Genomic DNA, 22,041 nt, shown 5'->3' with positions numbered 1-22,041 from the left:
ACGTAGGTAAAAGCATTTAGCTTAAGAAAAGCTTCCTCATTTAAATCAATATCAACACTAAAACTAATATTTTTCAGCAATGATGTTTGTGGTGAATAAAATGATTCGGTATACTGCCAAGAAGTATCTTTCACTAACGTATCATTGCAAACAATTTCATTACAACTATTTAAACTAAGAACACTAATAGAACCTACAAATGATGGACAATCAAAATCAAGAAGTTCCTCGCAATTGCCTTTATTGACCACATTCAAATAGCTAAGACCCCAACCCCTTTGAAATAGAGTTATGAATAGGCCTTATATAGGTCTTAGATTTAGCATTCCCCCCTCCTCTTCTTATTTGCCCAAAAAAGTGCTCAAGCACATCTTGGCAAAGTTTTCTAGTCATTATGACTTTAAAACATTTCGAAGATAAATATTGCCACATACAACGAATGCTGTTAATATTAAGAAGCCATCCTTTAATAAAGGAAAAATTATTAATAATATTTTTATCTTGGGCATCTTTGATAATTATTGTTCTTAAAGCAAGTTCAGCTTTTTTTAAAAAGACCATTTGGTCAATGGAACCACTAAAGCCTTTTTTCGAAACTAAGCTATACATACTGCTTGAATTAAAAATATCAAAGAGATTATTAAAAAAAGACAAAATTCAGCAGTGCTTGCGACTCAATGTGCTCTATTGTTAAACGAGACGCACATCTAACATTTGATTTGGAATCTACTTCAAACAAATGGACAATATCTTCCTATTTAACTTTTTTATTATTAAAAATAATTTTATTTTTATTACTCATTAAACAATTTCTTGTACTCTTTATCAAATGAGGAGCATCATAAAAGAAGAAAATATCTTCATCGTCGGCTTTAAAAAAGGGACGATGCTCATCTATACCTAGCAAATTAGCTAACCTAATATTATTTTTACCCTAATCACAAACATAATGTCAGCGATACAAGTTAATGCCTTGAAGTTACTTTATCACTTCAATAACAATAGATTTTAAAGTTTCATGCTTACAACTTTCATTTACAAGAAAATATGCAAAAGGTTGGGATCATTTTTGTCCACCGATACCCTGAACCATGAAAGTCAAGACAACACTTGCGATCTTGCAACTACGGTCTTCGTCACCAAAATCTTCAAGGCCAATAATTTTATCATTGTGCCTATCATAATGGAGGTGAGCGCGTAAAAACATTTCATCGCAGGATGTCGAAACAAATCGCTGTTCATATGCAAATCCGCGAATTCGCAACTCCAAAGCCTTAATGCTGCTATGAGTACAGCCAAGAGATTTTGGCCAGCATTGAACAAAATTTCGTAATGTTCGTTCACATGGCCAATTAAAACTCTGACGTAAATGTCGATAAGTTAATGGTGAAAGAAAATAAACTCCTAAGGCGATGGTTTTCAATTGCGTATTATATCTGGATCCGTTTGGCCGACGACTGCAGTTTTTTAAACTTAAAAATCAACTTCAGACCTTTCTGCTACACTACTTAATGCCCTACATTCAGAAAGTTTTTTTTGCAATTCTATATTTTCTAGTTATAGCTTTGCTAATCTTTCATTACCTAAACGAATTTGCTCATCTTTTAATTGGATTATAATATCTTTTTCCTCAACAATTTTATCTACAGTTTTTAATTTTTTAACTACAGCTGTAAAATCTTCTCTTAATTTTCTTTTTCTAGGGGTTCTTTCAGAAACAGATATATCATTACTATTCAATAATGGCCTAACTGATGTTAAACTTATTGTTGGGATTTATAGATTTATTAACTACACCACCTTCATTTTCTTCCTGAACGCTTAAATAATAATAAAGTAAAATTTAAATCAGTGAAAAAAGTAACAAAAAAACAAAGCATAATGACACACAATCAGGGTTAGCTAAAAATATGCTCCATGCAAAATATTTACTATTTAGTACACGTAGCTGGTAAACAGTAAAATTATTCTTTGACCTTTACACACATACATACATACATGTATTTTAAACTCTATTGCCATGCCTCACTTTTTCAGAAAATGTACTTGCGATATACCCGGAAAATAATTGTTTTAGATTACCGAGTCAAAAATGCACTAAAGCCGTTAAACGAAAGAAACTTCTAGAAAATATCATATTAACATTTTTTATAATAAATAAATATGTTTTTTATGATATGCAATTCTTATTCCAGAAAAAGAATAATTTTTTAAAAAAATATTACTCGTATATTAAGGCATTTCAATTAATGTTAAAAATAAAACATAGAACAACAAAATTCAAAATATTGATAACGCAAAATAAGCAAGTTCAATTTATCTAATTGGATAATCGAAGACACTTCTAAAAATTTATATTTTCTAGTTTTAGCAGTTCCGAGATATATAAGATTTAATTCAGATCGGTGTTTTTAATATGAAGAAATGAAATAGTACAATTTGTTAATTGTGAAATATGTTAAAAGTTATTTTATTAAATAAACGTTATAAATAAAATTTTACTTAAAAATAAAATTGTTTAATTAAATTAATTAATATTAAAGGTGTTTAAACTATTAACACATTTGAATATGAATATTTTAACATAAAAATATAGTTTACATGCTCCACTCTTTTTACTTCCAAAAAATAGTATACAATTTTTGATTTTTTTTATTTCTTATTAGATTGTTCACATATTTGACAAACACAAATTAACACATAAGAAAACTTTATTAAAATATATTTATATACTTACATATATTTTTGCTTTACTAATTTGTATTTATACACATAATAGCAAACAAATCACATTAAACATAAAACATATATTTTAAATCCACAATTATTGATTTTGTACCTTCTTTCGTCATTTTTAGGAAATTCATACATTCCCTGAAATATCTTACATCCCATTACGCAATTCTGCACCATCTTCAAATATTATTAACTGAAATAATAATTGTAATTAATAAAAGTAATTATTTTTTAAAAGGAACTTATTCACTACCTTTAATAACTACGTTTGATTTGACTACTTTTCTCAGTTTTTGGCGCGCATTTCTGCTGTCGAAAAACCAAAACAAAACCCAATTGCGCTCTTCATATCGTTCTCTCGTAGTATAACAAATTGAAGACTGTTCGTGGTGGTGAAACGGTCCGTTCGGCGTTGTGAAACTTTTCACTCGTGGTGGGTCGACTTACAACAACAAAACAACATGCTTGATTTGGTGTAGTAAATTATTTTGAGAGTATATTGGTTGGCATTTTTGTTTACATTTAAGTTGCCGTTCTGGTCAGAATACGTATAAATGAAACACAATCAATGATTCGAGTTTAATTCGAGTGTTTAGTAATCATTTCAGTTCTCTGGTGTATATATATGTTAAATAGCAATTTTGTTTCATTTAGTATGAAAATTTCATTCATTCCTCAAAATTACTCACAATAACATCAGTTTGTATTCTACAACACTGTACTACGATGAACCGTTCAAGTTGAAATAAACTTGATTTTGAAGAAATTACTATATAATTTTAACTTCAGGTGCTTAATTTTCTTACAAATCTTTTACGTTACAACTGGTTTTGCTATCAAAACAAAGTATTAGTTACAATGTTAACATAGCATAAAGTACTACAGGTCTTATAGCGGACTTGTTTTATATTAATTTTGATTTTCTTGTTAATATGAAACAGACTATAACGTGAAACGTCACAAGGAAGTATCTCAATATTACTTATTTATGCACAAATTTTATTCAGTTTAGATGTTTTGACGAATTATTGTTGCATTACGCAAACGTTTCGCAAAACATGTCAACTATTTCCATTCTTGAAATGTGTTCTTTGGTCAATATAGTAAGGTGCACTGGTAGCCCTTTTGCAAAAAAAATAATAACACGTCAGTCAGTTGGTTTACATTGGCTGTATATGTGCGGTAGGTGGAATTGCCCAGCAAACCTGTGAGCACGTCAGATCGAGTTGGAAATATTCGAAAGCCGGTTTACTTATTGTAAAGCCGCGCGGACCTTGTGCGAACTTTATACCTTACGGAAATATTTTGTAATTTAAGTAAATGTACGTGAAAGTTTTGTTTAACCTATAAATTAACCTACATATGATGAATTTGAAACTTTGTAATAAAACTATTATAATTACAGTTTATATTTACGTTAGCAAAGAGGTGCAGATATGATAATTGTAGAACGATTTGGTCGGCATTCTCCGGTGCCGTTTGTAACAATACTTTTTGTATTTGCAATATCTTTCATAAATTTGGTCCCCCATGGTGTTAATAGCGCTGCTGTTATGTCAGTGGATCTTGGTACCGAATGGATGAAAGTAGGAGTTGTGTCACCTGGCGTACCCATGGAAATTGCTTTAAATAAGGAATCAAAACGAAAAACTCCAACCATATTGTCTTTTCGCGATGGTGTTCGAAATTTTGGTGAAGATGCTGTAACTGTCGGATTACGAGAACCAGCTGCAGTATATGGATACCTACTGGATTTATTAGGAAAAACTGTGGACAATCCAATTGTCGATCTTTATAAGTGAGTGCCATTGAACCACATTTTCTATTCAGGTCGTAGCCGTTTTCATAGTTAATGTCATCAAACACCAAACAAATTTACATTAGAAACTATTCTGACCTACTTTAATATTCTAAAATCTAAATTTAATATTAATGGGGCAGTGCAGCGTTTAATGCTTTATTTTAAATTAGCTAATTAATTGTTCTTATATATTTATTGTAATAACTCTCACATCAGTTCAATCTTGAATAATAATTATTCATTTATTTTTAGGAAACGTTTTCCATACTATAACATTACTGCTGATCCACAACGGCAAACTGTAATATTTACAAAAAACAATAATGAACAATTTTCAGTGGAAGAGTTGGTTGCTCAAATGCTGCAAAAAGCAAAAGAGTTTGCAGAAGAATCTACTCGTCAAATTGTAACTGAATGTGTTCTTATAGTTCCAGGTTATTTTGGTCAAGCTGAACGCGAAGCTCTCCTTTCTGCAGCACATCTTGCTAATCTAAAGGTGTTGCAACTACTAAATGATTATACGGCTGTAGCACTTAACTATGGTGTTTTCCATCGAGCTGAAATTAATGAAACAGCGCAGTATTATATATTTTATGATATGGGTGCTTACAAAACATCAGCTGCTTTAGTTAGTTATTCACTTATCAAAGACAAGCAAACAAAAGAAATCAATCCGCTAATACAGGTGCTTGGTGTAGGTTATGATCGCAATTTAGGCGGCCTAGAGATACAGATGCGATTACGCGATTATTTGGCTTCCGAATTTAATGCAATGAAAAAGACAAAAACCGACGTCACAAAAAATCCTCGTGCTCTTGCTAAGCTCTTTAAGGAAGCGGGACGTTTAAAAAATGTTCTTTCTGCAAATCTCGATCATTATGCTCAGATCGAAGGTTTACTAGAAGATCACGATTTCAAATTGCAGGTAACTAGGGAAAAACTTGAAGAACTGTGCTTAAGTTTATGGCCTCGTGTAACTAATCCTATTCAATCAGCTCTAACAGTATCTGGTTTATCCATGGATGTAGTGTCGCAAGTCATTATATTTGGAGGTGGTACTCGTGTTCCAAAAGTACAAGATATTATAAAGAATTATATCAAACAAGAATTAGGTAAAAGTCTAAACGCTGATGAAGCTGCAACAATGGGTGCAGTTTATAAAGCTGCTGATATAGCTACTGGTTTTAAAGTTAAAAAGTTTATAATTAAAGATGCAGTAGTTTTTCCGATTCATATAACCTTCCAACGGGATCCTGGCGACGGTACTGAAGTTAAGCAAGTGAAGCGTGTGCTCTTCGGTAATATGAACTCCTACCCCCAGAAAAAAGTAATCACATTCAACAAGCATACAGATGATTTTGACTTTTACGCGAGCTATGGCGATTTGTCACACTTTTCAAAAGAGGAGATTGCAAACATTGGAAGTCTGAACATATCAAAAGTAGAATTATTAAAAATAAAACAAATTATAGAGAAAAATCAGAAAGATGTTGTCGAAACGAAAGGCATCAAGGCATACTTTTTACTGGATGATTCTGGCGTTTTTCGATGTACTGGTGTCGAGTTTGTGTATGAGAAACATAAGATTGAAAATGAGGAAGAGGGTACATTAGCCAAGCTCGGTAGTACAATAAGCAAATTATTTTCAAAAGATGGTTCGAAGAAAAAAGATATGGACACACTTGAAGAAAATAAGGAAAATGACGAGCCAATGGATCAGAAACCCGACAATGAAGAACCTATGCAAAAAGACTATAAGCCGAATGATAAAGCCAATAAAACAGAAGAAAGCCAAAAAGAGGAAACTAATAATTCTGATTTTAAAAACGATACTGTAAAAATTATCGTAGTCAAGGAACCTGTTGAGCATAATATAAATGTTTTATTTACCATTCCACTGGCCGGTACTGCTTTAAAAACTTCAACCGAGAAATTAAATGCAATTAACGAAATTGAAAGGGAACGTAATCGTCTGGCTTCAGTATTCAATGAATTGGAATCACATGTTATCGAAACTCAACAAAAATTAAGTGAAGCAGAATTTTCTAGCTGCATTTCAGAAGACGAAAAGGAAAAAATATTAAGTGAATGTATTGCAATTTCTGATTGGCTTTACGAGGATGACAATCGTAAACCCTCTTCTTATGAGGAGCGACTCATAGAGCTAAAAAAATTAACCAACATTTTTCTTTCACGACATTGGGAGCATGAAGAACGGCCAGAAGCACTTAAGGCTTTAGAGGGCATGATTGATGCTGCCAGTAAATTCTTAACTAGTGCAAAAAATTTAACCAAAGAAACAAATCCCGAAAAAGATATTTTTACTCAAGTTGAAATAGATACATTGACTAACGTTATTGATGAAACAACTAAATGGAAAAAAACCGAAACACAAATTCAAGAAAGTCTACAACGTCATGAAGAGATACGGCTGACCGTTAAAGATATAACAGATAAAATGTCTCTTCTTGATCGAGAAGTTAAGTATTTAGTTAATAAATTAAAAATATGGAAACCAAAACAACAGCCACAAAAATCAGACAAGAATACTGATGATGAAAGCGAAGATGAAACTTCTGACACACACAAAGAAACGACAGAAAGTGGTTCTGGTAAACAAACCACTCATAACCCTAGTAACAATGAGGGCGAACAGGGTACAGATAGCACCAAACATGCTGACAAGGAAAATGTCACAGAATCAACTCCCAGTAAAAAGGAAACTCCTCGTAGCGATTTATAATCCAAGATATTAGTGCATTTTTAAATTTATCAAATATTTTAAGTCTGAGTCTTAAAACTTTGCTGTCTCTTTCTCATTCCAACAAAATTTTCATGAGTTCAATTTCAGGTAAACGCGAAAAGTTTTTTATTTAACTCTCCTTTTAAATTCCTAATTCTAAAACTCTTCTATGTTCATATTTAATATGATTAATTGTATTTAAGGCAGACATATAAACATTTTTTTGATATTGAAACAAAGAACTTGCGAATTATTTTGTCAAGACTAAATGCTATAAAATGTTATATGAGTACAATTTAGATAATTTTATTTTAAAAACTTAATTTATTAATTTTGTAATGATAATTCTTATTTATTTAAAATAAACAGTTTTCTACATATGCATTAGAAGCCGTTCGAAAACGAATTATAAATTACTTAATGTCTTATTATGGTTTCTAACCCAATTTGTGTGACAGCGTCCAGATAATTTTAAAAACTATTTTTGGCGACTAATGGAGTCCGGTCCGCACCACAGCTCAGTATAAGTTTTTTATGTTTTGGCTTTAAAAGCATGTGGCGTTCATGTGGCATTATTCAAAAAGAGAAGTTTACGTTGAAAACTAGAAATTGACAATCAAATTTTCATGCATATACATTTTGATTTTGAAAATTTTAGAATTTGAACAGAGCATAGTAATTGTTAGTAATAATTTATAAACTCTTAATAAATATTAAGAAACTCATATTAAGAGTCAACATTACTATAAGCACTTATACCCGCAATCAGCATATTTAATCCCAAATGAGTGTTGATTATAGTTAATATTAAAGATTAGATCTGGAACTATTTACATAAATAATGTATATAGTGTTTCAAAAGGTTGAAATTATAGAAAATTATTTAAGTTTCATTCGATTAACACAACTAAATATATTTTTCGGAAAGCAGGATCATATACGATTAGATGTCTTGTAACTTCTATTTCTTAATATTACTTCAGTATTTATGGTCACTAGTTGATATATATACATATATGCTCTTTGATAATTTTTTACTAGAGATAGTACGATGCAAGTAAATACATGCCTGTATTTGCATATGTCGCAAATGCCACAATGAAATGACAGCGACGGCTTGACATTTGGCAGATCACTTTACCAAATCATATGGATTGTAGAGTTATATTTCTTCAATTTTACCTTTTAGCAGTAAAATACAACAAATATTTTGTAAAACGACTTATTAAGCAATGTAAAATACACATAATAAAAAATAATACGGAAGAATTAAAGTGCTAATTTTTGGAAGCTTATTACTTATCTCTTTTCCAGCTTGTTTTGACCCCTGGAGATTTATTGTATATAGCAGGAATGATGAAAGGAATTGCAAATACTAATTCACTGGACATGCTGATAGCAGACTACGATAAAGAAATGTCATATGGGACAAAAGACGAGTAGGTCTAACTTGCAACTAGTTTGGAGACAAAAAACCTAGCCGCTACAATGGGGCGGGGTGTACTTAAGTACATTTTTAAGAATCAAAATAAAAAGTAGCACGATTAACTTAACCTAACATTTAATAAAATAGTATTTAAATTCCGCAACGCTGACCATTCGTGACTTGACCACAACTATAGCAAGCAAAACCATTAACCATAGAGTAAATATCAACGGAATGAACGTGGCTCTTAGTTTCGAAATTAAATCACTTTTTATAGAAAAACAAATACTTTGAACCGCATTATAAACAGGCAGATTTTGTGTTAAATTTTGAATAATTGTGGCACTTTGTGTGATATTGTAAAAACTCTATCTCTTTTATTTATCATACCATAATTGTAAAAATTTAATGTGACTGATGCGATAAGCAAAATGTTTACATCATTCGTAGTTGAAAATTCATTCGATATATGGTGAAAACTGTCAAAACATGTGTGGAACAAAAATTTGTAAAACTAAAATTGTAAAGCAAACATTTTCTCTTGGCAATCAAACGCTCTTAACTCCGCCGTAGAAACCGAAACGTCAAATCTGACAACAATCATAGCAATAGAAATGACTTTATTCGAATAAAGCTAAAGACACGTGCAGCCACCTACAACATGAGAATACTATGAATGCGGTAAATTAGAACAACTGCGACATGTGATGCGTCGAGCGATGATAACGAAAAAGAGTTTTATAAACAGCTAAATATTTGCATCAAGACGCATGTCAACAGATGCGATATTTTCATATTACTTGGGGATATGAATGCGAAGGTGGGATATGATAATAAAAGTGTAGAACAGCACACGGACGGTACAACTGAAAATCAAATCGATCATATCACCATAAAAAACAAATGGAGGACCTCGCTCCTCGATGTTCGGCCAAAAAGAGGTTAAATATATGTGGAATAGTGTGTTAAATAATGTGGGGAAGTCTGATCAAATAGGCACTCGCACTAAGCGAGTATATTTAACTCGAACGTCAAATCAACTTTGTATTACGGCTGCGAAATCGCGCATTATTAATATCCAATCTATAATATTGAGTTTATAGAGTTAAGATATGCGCACCAATTTTCTATATATAATTAGTGCATCCATATTTATTGTAATAGCTCCGCCGAATCAGTAACTTCCACTTTGAAAGCTTTGTTTTCAGATAAATAGACCAATTATTGTTGTTGGAACATCAGGCCTTTTTGAATTTATTTAAAATCCGCAATATTAAACAAAAATAAAATAAACCGAGGTTTAATATTATAAAGTAAATTGTATTTTCCTTATTAGTATTAATTAAAGCAATATAATTTTATATAAAAAAAATGGATGTAATAATATTTATATTAATTATAATTGATATATAATAATAATTAAAATATTTTTTGTCTGAATTATAATAAATTATCACAATGCATTAATTTCTAATTCTGTTTGCATAAAATTTGTTTATATTCAAGTTCGCAAAAACTCAAATGCGTTAAATTATTTTACGCACCTTTCATTGCTAAAATTAGCAAATAAGTTTCAACGTAGCAGTGAACACCCACACACACAGCCGGCACAAGACAAGCCAAGCTCACGACAGAGCTGTTACTTCGCAACGAAATGCAAGCCGCTAGGCAAGAAATGCATTAATTGTGTAGGCATGAAGAATTACACTTGTGCGGTTGTGCGACAACTAATGAAGTGAGGTTGATTTCATATAAATAGACGACAATTTTGTGGTTTTGAATTTTGACACTCACCTGTAGATACCTCACCCGACTCCCTCCTGCTTGACGTCTGTAGTCCCAATACCCTCCCTGGAGACCTTGTTCAAGCCTTTCGCTTCAAACCTCCTCAGTACCTACCCCATTATTTCGACGAGTTGGACCACAATCCTCTCTCTATTCCCCTTAATAACCGCGGCTTTCGTGACCCTAGTTACAAAGTTTATTATTGACCCCACCCCAGCCATTTAGCCGTAACCCCACCCCCTTTATTATTGCCCTCTCTTCCTAATTCATGCCCTTGCTTTCTGGCTTAGATGAACCTAGTTTACTAGGTATTAAGTCTATCTACTTTCTCTCTCTCCTGATTACTGGAATGAAGTTTTCACATTGCTGTGTGGATCTTCTCCATTCATTTCTAAGAGGTGGTTTTAGTGGGTTTAAGTCTCACAATGTGGCTTTTGATGTTTTCCAACTACTGCAAAAAAAAAATGAAAGATCACTTAGTGCCATCACACCGAACCAAGTATACTCCCTACAAGTGCTAAGTCGATGCTAACAGAGAATTTTCTTATAATTAGTTAGCATCTTTGTTTTTATAACTGACATTTTGATGTCATCGGCTAGAACATTTGTAAATATGATTTCTTATAATGTATAACGCCTTCCACATTTTGATGTCTCTTGTAACTAGCATATTTTTTATAATAGGCTAGACGATTGTAATTAAGATTTGCTGTAGCATAACCAATAGGCTATAATTAGTGTAAGTTCATTTGATTTAATAAAGTTGTACTAAAAGAAAATTGAACGGTGTTTTGTTCGTTTACTAATGTATCGAACAGGTCAATAAAAGAAATTTATTGCAACAACCCGGACTACGACTGAGTGATACCTCAGCAAACACTAAATGACGCAGACTTGTCGTTACAATATTAGAAGTAGAACTTTCCTGTTTTAATAGTTCTTGTAATAATATAAAATACTCATTACTTCAGTGTGTTCGAAAGGTTTATCTTTTTGCCTCTGGCCAGTACTGAAATCGCATGGAAACAAATAATGAAAGTGATTTATGATTGATAAATTTCTAATTAATCGAATATTCAGTTATTTTTAAAATTAAAGTCGGAATAGTTTTACGTCTTTTCGCAAATTATGATGAAGAGAATGGGTTATAGGCAAATTATTTCGTCTTTCAAGTAAAAATTAGGGTTCATATTACCAAAACGACGATATTAAAAGTTCATCTAGAGTGACTCCCTTTGATAAAATATATGCAGGATAAAGTCACGTCAAGCCTTCAGTCAAGTATTGAGTTCTGTTTATTCGAGTAGCTACAAATCCGTTAAAAGTAGAAGACTTAGCTCGAGTTCAAGGCAGTTCAATAGAGGAATTAGTCCACCAATGAAATTCAGCAGTGAAGATATTTAGCTAGATAGATTTGATTAATCATTTGCACTCATAGGGTTGCATCACAGCGGTAATACTGGAGGTTTTGAACCGAGGTGTTCTACATACCAAACACCAAATACATCTAAATTGGCATCACAAAAGGCATGTGATGAATGTAATTCACGAAGCAAAGAAGCAAAAGAAGAACTTTTAATTTTTGAATTACGTAAATGCTATAACTAATCCATGTAGTGTGTAATTCATTTGGAATATTTCGTCCTAATCCGGGGTGCGTTATCACAAGTGTTGTAAGAATATTATTGCCTGTGATATGACAGGACCGACGAAACGTACAAATACCGCAAGTGGGAAATGCTTTATACTGTACTTTGTACCTTGTTTTGGGCATAAAGCTTAACAAAAATTTATAAAATAAAAGTGGTTTATTTTATATTATGGTTATTCATTAACAAGTCCTTTCAAACCGAGGGCAAAAACGATTTAAAACCACTATTTAAATTAAGTAGCGGTTCTCTATCTGTATCAGGCATATCATCACGTACAGATGAAAGACTTGAAGAGTATTTTCTAAGTTTAAAACTGCCGTTGTCGAGAGATGCAGTAGTGTGTAGTAAAATGTATAGAGTTTCATCTACAGAGTTTTCGAACACCTTAGAATGCTGATATCTTTAGGCCATAAGTGACAGTATAAAGTGTGAATATCTTTAGTGATTATTTTGGGTCATCTGTCCAAGATATACATTTCAGAAAATTATCAGGACATGAGACACGAACATAACGATACATTTTGCAAATACCAACCATTAATGCAGACGGAAAAAGCCAAGGCGAATGAGTAACAAACGTGATTTCTCTGAATTGTATACCCAGCCATAAATTACAAATTGAAGAATGTTCAGTAGAAGTTGCTACTAAATTATCAAATACTGCACGAAGTTTGATGAATGATTTATATTACTTCAGAACGCAATGAAGCGAATTGAATTATAAAAAAAATGAATTTCGTTATTAATTATTAGGATTTTGAAGTAGAATACAAGAATCACAACACATTATATAAAACATTTATGGTACAAACATAAATTTAATAAATAAACATTCAACAAATCACATACTCACTATTCATATTTTTCTTTCATGTACAAACAAAACATATTCGCTTTTTTAAAATTGTGGTGAGATTCTCGATAGATGGCATCGATATCGTGATAGGAGTGTGATCTGGGCTTAAGACTATATTAACAGTCTACTTCCAAGCATCGAGCAGTCTGGAGCTTGCGAGACTGACATCAAGGCAGCTGGAACAAGTTGGGGTTATCCTGGTTGACGAGTTATCATTAAGTGCATCAAAAGAAGATTCATCAATTTAAGATGCCAATTATAGGCCCCTCTGATCAGTTGGTAGGTTAGATAACCACAGGGGATGGTGTGTATTTAATATTCAATTCAATCACACAATACAAAACTCGAATTGCCATCAAGAGGGTGAAAAATATTTGGGGTGTGCTGCGGAAGGCAGCTAAATTTGAGTGGCAGACAAATGTTTACTATATCGATGAATCTCGATGACGTACTAATAAAAATCTTTAATCCTATCACCTTCAAGTATTTGTCATTTGATGGTGGCAGAGAAAGTTTACAATAAGATGTTGAGTTTCGCAACAGAAAGGTGACTCAATCTCTAGCGCCCCTTGGGCGGTCCTCACGAATAATGGTAAGGCCTGAAGGGTGTGAGAGAGGGGAGTTACGCAGTACATTTGTCTCCTGCAGTGCACCTACTGCGATATTGTTGGAACACGTGAATGCTGCAAACACTTTCCCTTTTAAGCCTTTGCAGTTAAACTGTAGGTTTTTAAGAGGGCGTGAATTGTTGATAGCGGAAACTACGCTAGTGCGTTGCGTGTGTGAGCGGGTTTGAGATGGAATTATGAGTAAAAGCTGGTAACGAAATTTAAATTCTAAGATGACACCATCCGTTGCAAGTATTGCATCGAACAGAGATGGTATTTCTAGAGATTGCTCTATTATACACGATGCATAGCCAATTGGTGGATGATGAGGAGGATGTCAGGATCTGGGGTTGGGTGTCATTGATTGGAAAAGGCTGCCAGTAATAGATGAAAATAGAGGAGTTGTTGGATAACAAGCTACTCTAAAGGGAGGATTTCAATCAGTATGGTTATGCAAACCTGAGTAGTTACGAAGGTGGTACCAGTTATTGCAACTGTTGCACCTAACTGAGGTTTAATTTTTATGGACGGGAATGTGGCAGATAAAACAGTGCCAGGTAGTGGTGGTGGTCTGATAGCACAAGGGTTAGGTTCAGTTCCGATCATTAGAAGTAAGTTAATATGCAAGATGGCCGAGACTTGCCTCTTAGTGAAAAATACACATTCAAACGAAATATGTCAACAAACACATACCTACTTGTAAAGTCTCCTAGGGAGGTGTGAAGCAGGTCTTGGTTGTCGACGGCCACAAGTGGCTCCTAGATGTAGATACGGCCTGTTAAGTCAATTGGGTACTCTTATACTTATTTTAATTTCAATTATTTAACATTTATTTACAACTAAAAAAAAAGCTTTAATAGTCGCAGCTTTCCATTTGTTTTGTTTTTGCTATTGTTAATAATATGTTTTAAGAATAAATCAGTGGTACGTGAACCTCTCAACTAAAAGGTGCATTTGGATTTTACTATCTTTATATAAAATCAAAGAACTGAAAAAACTATTAAATTAAATAGTTTTCGATCATTGGCGACCGTGACAGGACACGACCTAGTGTGCCTAGAAACAAGTGTTTGAAATTAACTTAAATTTATTTTAAAGACTTAAGATAAATTAAATATTAAAAGTGTTTCAAATTAAATTCAATTTATATTAAAGACTTGATATAAATGACGACTAAAAGTGTTTCAAATTAAATTCAATTTATATTAAAGACTTGAAATAAATGACGACTAAAAGTGTTTCAAATTAAATTCAATTTATATTAAAGACTTGATATAAATGACGACTAAAAGTGTTTCAAATTAAATTCAATTTATATTAAAGACTTGAAATAAATGACGACTAAAAGTGTTTCAAATTAAATTCAATTTATATTAAAGACTTGATATAAATGACGACTAAAAGTGTTTCAAATTAAATTCAATTTATATTAAAGACTTGATATAAATAAAGACTAAAGGTGTTTCAAATTAATATTAAAAACTTAATATTAATAGTCTCTTACATCAGTAATTGTTTAAAACTTAAAAATAAACTACAGTTGTTCAATTTTACAATAACCTTGACAATCATTCAGGTTATTAACCTTCATAACATTAGTTTGTTTTATTTTCGGTTTTGCATTTGCTTTCGGTGATGCAAAATTCTAATAATGCAGCAGCGCTGCCGAAAACAATTCGACTGCAGCGTCAAATTACCTGCCGCCACTGCCTTCATTAGAAGAATTAAAACAGCAGCGAGCATCTACAAAAGGCAGTATAACGCGAATTAAAAATATTATTGAGAACAACAAAACTTTATCGTCAACGGAATTGGAGTGTAGACTTGGGATGCTAGATGCATATTATAAGCAGGTATCTTACTACCAGAATCAGATAGAGCGATATTGTCCTACAGATTCAGCGCGCTCTGACATCGATGAGCTGTACGTAAGTACAAAATGTTTAATATTGTCATTAGTTGATGGACGGAGGAGACAAAGCTACCATGAGCAAACTTTCTCATTACCGCAGCTGCCGTCAAACAGGTTGCCACATTTAAAGTTGCCTAAGTTTGACGGCAAATATCTTGAATTCAAAAATTTTATACATATTTTTCAAAACCTTGTAGATAGTGATTCGCTCTTGACATCAACTGAAAAATTCAACCATTTGTTATCGTGTCTTCAAGGCGAAGCGTTAGCTACAGTAAAGGCATTCCAGATAACGGAAGACAACTATCCGAAGGCTCTCCAAAGACTCAAAGAGCGATACGACAATGACCCTCTCATATTTCTGGAAGGCATTGCAACACTTTTTGATGAACCACAATGTATTAAGCCTTCGACTCAACTTCGCCAATTAGTGGACAACATTTCGGCTTTATATAGTTCGCTTAAGTCACTGGGATCACACGAACAGATATGTGATGCAATCATGATTCACTTGGTAATGACGAAAGTGGATAGTGAGACGAAACGTAAATGGAATGAATGTCACGACTATACGAAACTACCAACTTGACTGAAATGTTGCAAGATGCTTGATAGGCGATGTCAACAATTAATGGTACTAGCAAAGGCCAAGCCAAAGACTACAATCAGCCAAGAGTTGCAGCGTACTAGTGTTCGTAAACTTTTCAAGCACATCTTAATGACGAAACAAAAGTCTACAAGTCAGATTCATTGTGTATATTGTTTAAAACCTGGTCATTATATTACTAATTGTCCAAATTTTTTAGCTCTATCAGTTGAAAATCGATGTCAACAGGCGAAGCAAATCCAACTATGCTTTAATTGTCTCCGGAGAGATCACATTAGCACACATTGTCCATCAACGTATTCATGCCGAATGTACAAAAAACGACATCATTCACTTTTACATAATACTGGTGCATCATCTAATATGGAACCTTTATGTGAGCAAACAATATCACCTCTAAGTCATGTACACACTAATGTACTAGTTCCAGACGAAACTTCTGCTCGGGTAAAATCAGTGGTGCTTTTGGCAACAGCAATGGTGTTAGTTAAAGATGCATCGGGTACTTTTCAATTCTGTAGAGTGTTATTAGATTCATGCTCACAGGTTAATTTAATATCGGAATCGATGTGTAATGCACTTCATCTAAAAAAGTCAAGAAGTAAAAACAGTCTTGTTGGTGTAGGAGCTGCATCAGTAAATATTAAACATAAAACAATAAGCACGATACGATCAAGGTTAAACAGTTTTGAAGCAGTACTTGAGTTTCTCGTTACCAAAAGAATTTCTGGATATCACCCTAATGAAACACTGTCGTTAGAAGAGTTGCAAATTCCTGAAAATCTTCAATTAGCTGATCCGACATTTTACAAACGCCAAAAAATTGATATGTTACTTGGTGCAGAAGCTTTCTTTTCACTGCTAGCAGTAGGTCAAATAAAACTTGGTGAGAATTTATCGACTTTACAAAAAACTTTGTTCGGCTGGATTATTTCAGGAAAATATTGTTCTACTAAAGATTCCAAAATTGTTTCATCCCATTGTTTTGTCAGCTTGGATACAATTAATGCGAACTTGGAACGGTTGTGGCAGATAGAGGAACCAGTTCATCCACCATCAGTATGGTCAGTAGAAGAAGAGCAATGCGAAACCAACTTTCAAAAAACTGTAGCTCTCAGTAACGATGGCCGAATTATGACAAGGTTGCCATTCAAATGCGACACAAGTACTCTTGGAAATTCTCAGGAAATTGCATTAAGAAGATTTTTATCTATGGAAAGAAGACTTGACTCCAATATTGAGTTAAAATTGGAATATGTGAAATTTATGCAAGATTACGAAAATCTCGGACATATGTCGATGGTTAAGGATTTGGATTTAAATTCTCCCCACTATTTTATCCCACATCATTATGTAATTAAACCAGATAGCACAACTACTAAATTACGTGTAGTTTTTGATGCTTCAGCTCGTACATCATCACAAGTGTCATTAAATGAGTTATTAATGGTGGGCCATACAATCCAAAATTAACTTGTAATAACAGTATTAAGATTTCGATTATATCAATATGGAATAACGGCTGACATAACAAAAATGTATAGACAGTTTTGGCTACATCCAAGTGATCGCAATTTTCAACTAATTTTGTGGCGTAAATCGCATAAATCGCAAAATATTTCAGTTTATCAACTGAATACTGTTACATATGGTACGAGTTCTGCGCCATTTCTTGCAACCCGGTGCTTACACTACATTGCAGATAACTATCCTTACAGTAAAGAAACAGGTAAAATGATATTAAAAAGGGATTTTTATGTCGATGACATGATCTCAGGAGCAGATGACTTGGAGACATTGCAAGCCATCAAAAATGAAACTACCGAAATATTGGATTTTTACAACTTATCGCTAACAAAGTGGAATAGCAACAATGTTAACATCACTGCACCAAATGTTAAACTTACAGATATTGAGACTGCAAGAGATATGGCATGCCCACTTGGAATGTTATGGAATACGAAAGAAGACTATTTTTGCTTCACTTTTCAAACAACCAATGTACCAGCAAGTCATATTAAACGAAACATTTTGTCATTAGCATCATCTTTATATGATCCTTTGAATCTAATTAGTCCACTTATCATCAAAGCTAAGATTTTGTTACAGCAACTATGGATAATTGGATGTGATTGGGATGAATCCGTACCTCAAGAAATTTACACAACATGGAACAGAATTCTTACTGATTTGCATCAAGTGGTACTTCTTAAAATTCCTAGGTTCACTCGAATCAAGAACTCAATTAACATGCAAGTACATGGCTTCAGCGACGCATCAATTAGAGCATACGGATGTTGTATCTATTTACGTTGTTAAGATGATTTTGGCAATGTTAGTGTTCATTTATTAACTTCCAAATCCCGAGTTGCTCCTGTGAAAGCAAGATCATTACCACGTCTTGAATTGTGTGCCGCCCATCTTCTTGCTGGATGCTGGAACAAGATTAAAGATAATTTATTATATTATATTAATAACACATACTTTTGGTCTGATTCACAGATTACTTTACATTGGATTAGTTCTCATTCCTCAACACTAGCGACCTTTGTTGGTAATCGAGTTGCTGACGTTCAAGAATGGTCGGTAAATGCATTTTGGCGCCATGTACCAACCGATCAGAATCCAGCTGATCTCGTTTCTAGAGGGTGTACCGTCCCAGAATTACTGTCATCAAATTGGTTCAAAGGACCTTCATTTTTAATGTTGCCGTTGCCAAACTGGCCAGAACATTCAATAAATCAACTAACAGTTGACGAACGCAAGTTAGAAACTCGCAAACTAGTGTGCATTTTGGAAGATGTCAAGCCTCCGTATTTGCTACAGAGACTTCATCAGATAAGCAATTATAACAAATGTCTACGTGTGGTTGCGCTGATGCTAAGATGGCACCACAAGCACGAGGCACAAATTCAATCATTATTCGTGGTAGATGAAATACAACGCGCTCTGTTGCATATTGTATATTTTGTTCAACAACACTATTTTCACAAGGATATAGTACTTTTACACAACTCAAAGCAACTACGGAGTAAATTAGCCTTATTGGCTCCATTCCTAGAAACATCTGGCAGCCTTACTTTAATGAGGGTAGGTGGTCGTTTGAAGAATGCCAACATCTCAACTTCTACGAAATGGCCACTTCTATTACCAAAAGAGGACCAATTTGTTAAGCTGATGGTCATGCATATACATAGAATTAATTATCACGCTGATCCACGTGCGCTTGTTGCTCTCATACAACAACAATTTTGGATTATAAATTGCCGGTCATTGACTCGAACAGTGGTAAACCAGTGCACACACTGCTTCCGTTACAAACCTAGATTATCAACGCAAATAATGGGCAATCTATCGGCAGATCGGGTAACAGCAAATAGACCATTTACAATTACAGGAATCGATTTTGCCGGACCGATCCCAACTTATCTTAAGATCCGGGGAAAGGTCCCATATACTGTGCTTATTGAAGCAGTTTCCGGCCTATCGAGTGATGCTTTCATTGCTGCTTTAAAATGTTTCATCAGTCGACGTGGCATACCAACAAAAATCTATTGTGATAATGCCACTAACTTTGTAGGCGCTGAGAAAAAGTTGAAAGAGTTTCAGCATGATTTTTATCATGCTAATTACATATCAAATATTAATAATTTTTGCATATCTAATGCCATTCAATTTTGCTTCATTCCTCCTAGAGCTCCGCATTTTGGGGGACTGTGGGAGGCGGCAGTTAAAATAGCCAAATCACATCTGTTCCGGACGTTGCATGGAGCAAAAATGACGTTTGAGGAGTTGACAACTGCATTAGCGGAGATAGAAGCAGTCATGAATTCACGTCCTCTCAGTGCGACATCTACTGATCCCAATGATTTGGAAGTCCTTACTCCTGATCATTTTCTCATTGGATGTCCGCTCAGAAGCTTGCCTGGGCGTGCTCAATTAGAAAATGACATATCAAATATTCAAAGATGGCATCGGATAATGGCAGCAAAAGCAGCATTTTGGAAACGATGGCAACATGAGTATATAAAGGAATTACAACAGCGATACCGGTGGAAAAAGCCAAACGATAACGTTCAAATAGGCGACTTAGTATTGATTGCTGAAGATAATTTACCGCCGATGCATTGGTTAACAGGCCGAGTAGTAAAGGTTAATTCCGAGTCTGACGGACACGTACGTGCGGCAGATGTTCAGACTCAGCATGCAGTGTTTCGGCGGTCAATTACGAAGCTAGCTGTATTACCTATTAATTGAACCTGACGGTCTCAATGGGGGCCGGTATGTTAAGTCAATTGGGTACTCTTATACTTATTTTAATTTCAATTATTTAACATTTATTTACAACTAAAAAAAAAGCTTTAATAGTCGCAGCTTTCCATTTGTTTTGTTTTTGCTATTGTTAATAATATGTTTTAAGAATAAATCAGTGGTACGTGAACCTCTCAACTAAAAGGTGCATTTGGATTTTACTATCTTTATATAAAATCAAAGAACTGAAAAAACTATTAAATTAAATAGTTTTCGATCACGGCCGTTCTTGTTGTTTTTGGACTGCGTTATAGCTATTTTAACTTTATTATGGACGGAAGGCGGAACGATAATTTCATCGTCAACGATTGTAAATTCGGAATCATCTTCACATTCAGTCATATTACTACTACGTAGGCATATGTGCGCTTCTGCATAATGTATTTTAAGGTAGTTTTAAGAATGTGATATTTAGTTATGAATAAAGAGTAAACCATACGACAGAAAAAGGTTCATATCGATTTAAAAGGTTACCGTATGGACTAAAAGTAGCATCAAACAATGATGATCTTTGCATTTGCGGGTTTAACAGTCGAGCAAGCTTTCTTATATATGGACGATTTAGTGATGTTAGGCCAGACGGAAAAGCATGTGCTGAGAAATTTGACAGATGTTTTCCAAACATGCCGAAAATATACTAGTAAATTCAAAATAACTTAACTATCCATGTTAACTATCCAACTCCCAAAAATGACGATGAAATCAAACGATTCGTTGCTTTTTGCAACTATTATACGAAATTTTTTCAAATTTCGCTGAACATTCACGTCTCTTAACTAAGTTATGTAAAAATAACGCACATTTCGAATGGACCAATAAATGTGAAAAAGCATCCCAATTTTTAAAATCTGCATTATTAAGTCCGAATATATTGCAATACCCAAACTATATAAAACAGTTTTGTTTCAACACCGATGCAAGTAAACATGCTTGTGGTGCTGTGCTCAGTCAGAAGCACAATGGGTTTCAACTTCCAGTTGCTTACGCCTCGAGATCGTTCACGAGAGCACGTATAGAGCAAGAATTAGCCGCAATACATTGGGTTATAAAATATTTTCGACCATGTAATGAACCTAATTTTTCGTAGCCGTGGTAATTCTCAGCCTAGTCCAAGGTCTTACAAGAAATTTGTATTCGAGGGGACCCAAGCGTTCAACCAACGTAGTTTTAACCTTTACGATGTTGGATGCAGTATGTTATGATCTATATCTAGTCTGATACAGATTTTAGCTAATCCGGCACTTGAACCAGCTTAGCTTTACTCTTTATGTTATCCTCCGTACCTAGTCTGATACGGATTCACTAATCCGGCACTTTAACCAGCTTAGTAATTCATTTACGCAATCCGGCACATGAACCAGTTACGTAATTTATAAATAGCTATATATATATGTGAATATATATATAGGTATTTATTTATTTATTTTATTATTTATTGATTTTCAAATTCGGCACATAAACCGACTTTGCTCAAGGTTCTTTTAGGCACTTAAACCAAAAAAAAACACTTGGTTGAATTCAGGTTTTGAAATTGAATTAGATGTTTATTAAAAATGTTGTGCTTTTATACAAAATTCTTAACACTAAGCTTATGGTGAAGGAGG

General features: G+C 33.7%; 3 protein-coding genes across 3 annotated transcripts; all 3 read left to right on the top strand.

Moving 5' to 3' along the window:
• The first annotated feature begins 3,876 nt into the window (after positions 1 to 3,876).
• Positions 3,877 to 7,578, top strand: LOC119665498 (hypoxia up-regulated protein 1). Its single transcript, XM_038074720.1, has 3 exons — positions 3,877 to 4,058; positions 4,142 to 4,534; positions 4,790 to 7,578. Exons 2-3 carry the CDS (start codon positions 4,173 to 4,175, stop codon positions 7,278 to 7,280), a joined length of 2,853 nt encoding a protein of 950 aa, XP_037930648.1. The 5' UTR covers positions 3,877 to 4,058; positions 4,142 to 4,172; the 3' UTR covers positions 7,281 to 7,578.
• Positions 7,579 to 16,123: 8,545 nt separating this feature from the next.
• LOC119665610 lies at positions 16,124 to 17,599 on the top strand. Its single transcript, XM_038074836.1, has one exon. The coding sequence runs from the start codon at positions 16,124 to 16,126 to the stop codon at positions 17,597 to 17,599; it is 1,476 nt and encodes a 491-aa protein (XP_037930764.1).
• A 63-nt stretch (positions 17,600 to 17,662) lies between these two features.
• On the top strand, positions 17,663 to 20,383 carry LOC119665609. The gene is made up of 2 exons (XM_038074835.1): positions 17,663 to 18,328; positions 18,629 to 20,383. The coding sequence occupies exons 1-2, from the start codon at positions 17,663 to 17,665 to the stop codon at positions 20,381 to 20,383; spliced, it is 2,421 nt and encodes an 806-aa protein (XP_037930763.1).
• The last annotated feature ends 1,658 nt before the right edge of the window (positions 20,384 to 22,041 follow it).

The sequence above is a fragment of the Teleopsis dalmanni genome, chromosome 1 (genome assembly GCF_002237135.1).
Source record: "Teleopsis dalmanni isolate 2A chromosome 1, ASM223713v2, whole genome shotgun sequence".
NCBI lineage: Eukaryota > Metazoa > Arthropoda > Insecta > Diptera > Diopsidae > Teleopsis > Teleopsis dalmanni.
This window is presented reverse-complemented; position numbering and strand designations above follow the sequence as displayed.